Source organism: Crocodylus porosus, unplaced genomic scaffold (genome assembly GCF_001723895.1).
Source record: "Crocodylus porosus isolate Cpor-Errol unplaced genomic scaffold, CroPor_comp1, whole genome shotgun sequence".
Taxonomy (NCBI): domain Eukaryota; kingdom Metazoa; phylum Chordata; order Crocodylia; family Crocodylidae; genus Crocodylus; species Crocodylus porosus.
The window spans coordinates 5,631,542-5,637,541 of NW_017728933.1; the positions used below are offsets into that span (position 1 = coordinate 5,631,542).

General features: G+C 50.5%; 1 protein-coding gene across 1 annotated transcript in view; it reads right to left on the reverse strand.

The window, feature by feature from the left end:
* The window catches only part of ADGRA2 (adhesion G protein-coupled receptor A2), a gene marked incomplete at its 5' end in the record, with an annotated part of 61,237 nt that extends 55,242 nt beyond the window's left edge, over positions 1-5,995 (reverse strand). The window contains one exon of the mRNA XM_019545908.1: positions 5,907-5,995. Coding sequence (XP_019401453.1) covers positions 5,907-5,995 — 89 coding nt within the window. The remainder of the gene's footprint in view (positions 1-5,906) is intronic.
* Between the last annotated feature and the right edge of the window lie 5 nt (positions 5,996-6,000).

Sequence of the window (6,000 nt, forward strand, 5' to 3'; positions counted from 1 at the left end):
ACAGAGGACTCGTCTGCCCCTGCCAGTCACCACCACAGCTTGGGCTGAACCCAAAGCTGGGAAGTTAGGAGAGGACACAACTCGCTGAACATTTCTGGACAGAACCTCCAGCCCAGCACAGTTTTATCAGCTTGTGCTCAAGCCCATTAGTCACGCCTGTCATCTTAGGAAGGCACCCCGGTGTCCGTCCTGCTGGCCTAGAGACTGGAAAACTTCAGCAAACCCATCTTGAGTTGAACACATCTACTTCAGAAAGGGCTTTGGTTGGTCTCGCAGGAGTCAGGGCAGTCACGGCCCCCAAAATTTTGCGACCAAGTGGAAGCTTGTTCAAACACGTTTATAATGGCCACTCGCTGCGGACTAGCCGGCCTCACACCTACCTCCAAAGTTTCCCACCACTTTGGCCTGCTTCATAACCTTGTCCTGTTGGTGCTGAGAGCAAACTGGGAGCCCTACAAGAATGAACCATGCACTATACACACATGCTCCCATCTACGCACACTCGCACCTACCGCTTTTTTAACTCCAGCTCTCCAACCTGGCTGCTATTAAGAGCCACAAATGTCCCTCTACTTGGAAGAGTCAATTATTTTTTTTCAAAGAGGGGAAGAAGGAGAAGAAAGAAAAAGCTGCCAGAACTGCAGCCCAATAAATAACAAATAAAAGGCTGAAAAGGGTTTCAGAAAGAAACCATCTGCGGGGCCCAGGATAAACAGGCCTTGGAGAGGGGAGTTCAAGTAGACCTGGAAATTGGTCATAAGACGAAACCCTATATTCCCCCCAGACAATATGTAATTTCAGTGCAATCAAGCTGTGCGTATAAATGAGGTCTGCTCTAGAATTCCACATCTGGAAGAGGTTTGGACTCCTGCGTGTGTGACAGCAGGGTTGGCTATGGCCTAACACGGCTATCTGTGTCTTGTTAAGAATTCAGTACTTTTTCCATTAGGCTATTAGCACAAAGGTCATTTGGAGGGGGAGGGAATTAAAACCTTGTTAATACATGTCTGAAAGGGTCCTGTCACCTCACAGTGACTTTGGACAGATGTCATAAACTTTGCAGGGGGCTCAACTGCGGTGGAGTACAGCTGCCTCCCCTCCCCGCCCGCTACATGAATACAGGGTGAAGCAATGCTAGAGTGAGCCGAGTAATTTCTTCCCCTAGCAAAAGAATGCAGCTTACTCTAGCGAAGTAGCGCTCAATCCATAAATTACAGTCACAAGCGCACTTATATTAGAAGTCTCATTGTGCCCTTCCCCGCCCCGGCTTCGGCAGACAGGTAAAGAAACATCAGCCCTGGTCTGGAAGTTTAGACTTGGGACCAAAGCAGATGTTTTTCTACTGGTTTGAAAAGTCAGGCACCAGATCTATGAATTATTCCACATATGCAGAAGGATGTTTGCCAAAGCTGAACGAGATTTTTAACCCATCCGACCACAGAGTCCCAAAACACACAGAGAGGAAGGGAACCACCTCTGGTTTGCTGTGCACAGCTGGGCAGAACACAATGCATGGGCACAAGAGCGGCAGGTACTTTAGCAGATGCTGACAGTCCCAGCACTATTATCAGACCGGCTCCTCGAGAGTGAGCGTGTTACCTCTGCAGAAGTGAGAGGAAACCCACTTCAGAAGGAGGGAGCCATCCGGTTCTGGGGAGAGATGCACTGTCCTGGTGGGACCACACTCCTCCATCTAGAAACCTTGCCATTGCAGATCTGCCCGTGGTGTTTTTAGCCCCCAGAGCAGCAGCAGTGCATCCAAAATGAGCCACTCAGCATCTTGGGAGGTTCCTCCTGAACAGGGAAGTCCTCATTTTCCTTCCTGCCCTGTTCTGGGTACAACACTTAAGATTTAACTTGGGTCTAAATGTGGGTGGGGGCAAACATGTGCGAGACGGGGAGCAGGAGGGAAGCAAAGAGAGAGAGAAACCCCTATGCAGGCCATCTGCCAGCCACTGTTCATGCTTATGCCTGGGAATAGCAAAACCTCTTGTCTCCCTACACCGTTTTTCCCCAGCCTCTGCCCATTGCCTTTGGGTCCCTGCTACCAAAGAAGAGCATCAGTTCAAGCAAGTTTCTAACGGCTGGATGCTAAAGCAGTAGCTTTGCTGCATCTTCCTGCAGCTGCAATGACACGCTTGCAGTCTCACCGCCTGTGTCAGTCACACGCAGGATGGGACAACTTCTGGCCAGTGGCAGAGCAGACAGTTCCCAGCTCTCAACCTCCCCTGGTCCCAGAGCTGCGCCTTTCTCAACAAATCAATTCGATGACTTTTTTTTTTGCCAGAGAGGTTTCACCACCTGGAGTTAATTTCTGCAGTTAAACCTCATCTGCTGGCAGCTCATTGGCTTTAGCTCTAACTGCGAAGCAACAATACTCAAGGGGGCAGGGCTGGGAGAGGCGCTGGGAGGAAGAGAAAATTAGCTGCAGTTTTCCTGAACAGAGGGTTTTCCCCGAGGATTGGCCGAGCACTGTGGTATTAGCTCCACAGAGGAAGAGTTGAAGCATAGAGCCTGGACTTCCCATCCCCTCTGGGCTCTCAAGGCAGCGTAAGCCAGACCCTGCACCAGTCCAGTCTGAAACCCTGGGCTGGCCGTCACATCAGCCCCAAATATCTGACAAAGCTTGCGAGGGGACTCTGCCGCTGCGCCTGGCGTTTTCTTCACTTGGCAACTCTTACCAGGCATGGCGATATGCTGCGGGTGACCTGCTCCTTCTGCTTATTCCCCCATCCCCTGCCTCCTGGCATCACCAGCTGGCTGTGGGGCACAAGGGAACTGCATGTGCCACCCTGACCCAGCCCCATGGACACAGCCAGCACAGCACAGGGATCACCTCCAGCAGGGATACCTTACCCGGGCACAGATGCCAGGCAGAACTGCTAGCATTTTCCAATTCAGTGCTAGCATTTTCCAATTTTCAGGCCAGGATTTGGGGCCTGTGCTTAAGTGCTGAGTGTACAAAACAGACCCAGACATTTCTCATAAAGAACCAGTTACTGTTTAGGAATTAAAGACCCTCTCTGGGGAGTTAGTCAAGCCTTTGTTCATGGATCTTACTCATCAGATTCCTAAGAAGGGGAAGTCATTTTTCAACAGTGCACTTCATCAAGAAACGTACAGCTCTTCCCAGTGACTTGCGGGGCCCAAACAATTCTGCTAAAAAAGTCAAATGGAAAGACCACGCCAAAATGTCCTTGCAAGCCAGTGGTCCCTAAGGAGGCTACACACCGATGAAAAGCCTCTGGTTTTGATTTTTCCATCTGGAAAAGGTTTAAAATAAATCACATCGAGCGTAGGGAGGAAAGTCTGGGGTCACCGCATATTTGTAGGTTTCTGCCTGCATCTGTAGGTTTCATGTCACATTTTAGTGGTGTCTTGTAGTACTCTAATGCACGCGGCGCCCCCAGTCCAGCCTCGCTACTTTGCATCGTGAGCTCCAGCTGTCGGACCTTATCAGCAATAAGCTTGTCTCTCAAACAGCCAAACGAAGAAAAATTAGTGGCCATGGGAACTTTAGGTCACCAACAGATGTCTTCAAAAAGGCCCTTTCAGCTTCTGCAGTCACTTCCACTCAGTGTCCTCTCCCACCCTGAAAGCATTTCAACACTACACTAATGAAGCCATGTGGCCGTACGCTCAAGCCCCTAGTCAGCAAAGCATGCAACCGCATGCTTAAGTCCATCTGTCTACTTTCAGCAAACGACTTAAGCGCGCGCTTAAGTTGAATCACCAGCTTACACATTTTGCAGAGCAGAGATGAGGTACTGAACCAGGGCCCTTGTGAAAAGGCAGGTGAGTAGTGAAAGTGCTGCACTCAGGAAGAAAAGGGATTATAAAGCACTTTAGTCTGGAACAGAAAATATGGAGGAGAAAGATAATCTCCAATGAGTGGGGAAAGTTATCCCACATCCTAACAGAGTACACCCAGGTTAGTACACAGATGGTCGGGCAGGGCGCCACCTTCTTATACAGCAGTATAGGTTATTATACAGATGCTTAAAAGGACAGAAAGGAATACTGCATCTGGGAGGTGTCAGTGATGCATTTCCTGGGCTGTAGTGTTTTGCAAGCACTTACGATGCTGTTGCTGCTGCTCTTACAGCTTGAAGTTCAGTTCTGTGGGACAGTTTTCACAAACCACCAAACACGTCTGCAGGTACGTGTGCCACGCACACCCTGATCACGCACTCAGAAGGGATGGCTCATTTTGGATGCATCTCAAAACAACATCCCCTCTCTACAAATAGGGCTCAGCTTGGGCACCCTAAATCACCAGCTAATGTGGACTACAATTTGTCACTGGTATGTAGTGTAGGGCACAGGCTGATGCATGGCCAGGTGGGTTCAAAGGCCTCGCAGGAAAAAGAACCACAAAAGCGTCAAGCGCAGCTCTGCAACCGGCTCTGCCTCCTAGCGTAAAGCGGTCCTCCCTCACCTCCCTGGGCACCCAGTCCAAATGCAGGCAGACAAGGTTGCCTGAAAAAGGGTGATTGTGCCCAAACGCTTGCAAAGAACAATTTTTTACAACTGGTTCGTTGCTCTAATGAAAGATCTATCCATCTACCCCAAGAGTCTTGGCTGCCCGTGTCCTTAGAGCAACACAGCTATAACCAACACCCCAGTCCAAACCCATGCACGTGAAGGCCCGGATGTAAAAATGACTGGCTTCTTTCTTAATTAAAGCAAGCAAACGAACCAACCCATTTGCACTGCACGAAAAACTAACAGGGTCAAAAACAAACACACAGAGAAGAGCACTTCCAAGTTTTTTCCAAACATCCTGCTCAAAAAAGGAGCTTTCTACCTGCTTCCAGGCAAAGGGACAACTCCCAGCCAGCACATACCGTTAAACATACGCATCAGCCATTTCAAGGCTGGAGTCTAGACCCAGGCAAGATATTGACTGACGTTTCCTCTGAACTAAACGGTGGATCACAAGACCTTTTAAATGGGGGTTCAGTTCACAGGTCTCTTTCCTTGCCCTCCCCAGCCCCCACACATGCAAAACAGCAGGCAAGAAAATAAAGTACTGGACTTTGACACATTCTCTAATTTAGAGGGATGCCATCAAGTCAAATCTGACAAAAAAGATCACTTTTGCGAGAAGCTTTTATAAATCCTAGAACCTGGGTCTGGGTCTTTGGGTTTGTTTGTTTTTTTAAATAATTTAAAACAACACTTATTTCCAGAGGAATCACTTCTTTTTAGTTCCCCCAAGAAAACCCCTGCTCTAAATTATGCTGACAGCTCAACAGGCATGAGAAAATGCAAGAGGGAAACTCTGTCTATAAACCACTGGAACGGACTGTGTTCGTTTTCAGTCCAGGTCCATACTAGAAGCCTTTGCTGATGTAGCAATGCTGGCAAGGGGGTGACTTGTTTAGCGACATAGCTACGCAGGCTCGTGTCAACGTGGTGATACCCAGCAGAAGACTGTTATATGTTGCAATACTGACAACCTTTTTCTAGCGCGCTAGGCCACGGTCTCTGCACTGAAACCGGAGAAATGTCAACAGAGCCTCGGTGGTGACAAGAAAATCACATTTCTCACTGCTTTCAGCTTTGTTAACCCGAAACGTTGCAGCTCTTGCGCCAGCTCAAACGCCTGTGGCCACTTTCCACATGCCAGATGCAGGTGCGGATCCCGACCGCAGGAGCTCAGGCGCGGCGCCGGGGCACTGTGGGATCCCCTTGGGTGCCAGCGTCCAGTTAAAGGCTGCGGGGGTCACGCCTGTCAAAAGCAACAGGCCTCCGTCTACCCGCGCCTTGGAGCTGGACCCGAGGGCGAGCGCGGCACCCGGCTGGCAGTGCCCCCGCACCCACCGACTCGCAGAAAGTCGCAGCTGGAAGGGCCCTCCAGCGCGAGACAAGGCCCGCGCCGGGCGGCAGGCAGCGGTACTCACAGCGTGGCGGTGGCGTTGGGCAGCAGGCTGGCGTCGGGCGGGTGCGGCAGGTCCTGGCCGCTGCAGACCACCCTGCGGCGGGCGGCGCCCGGGA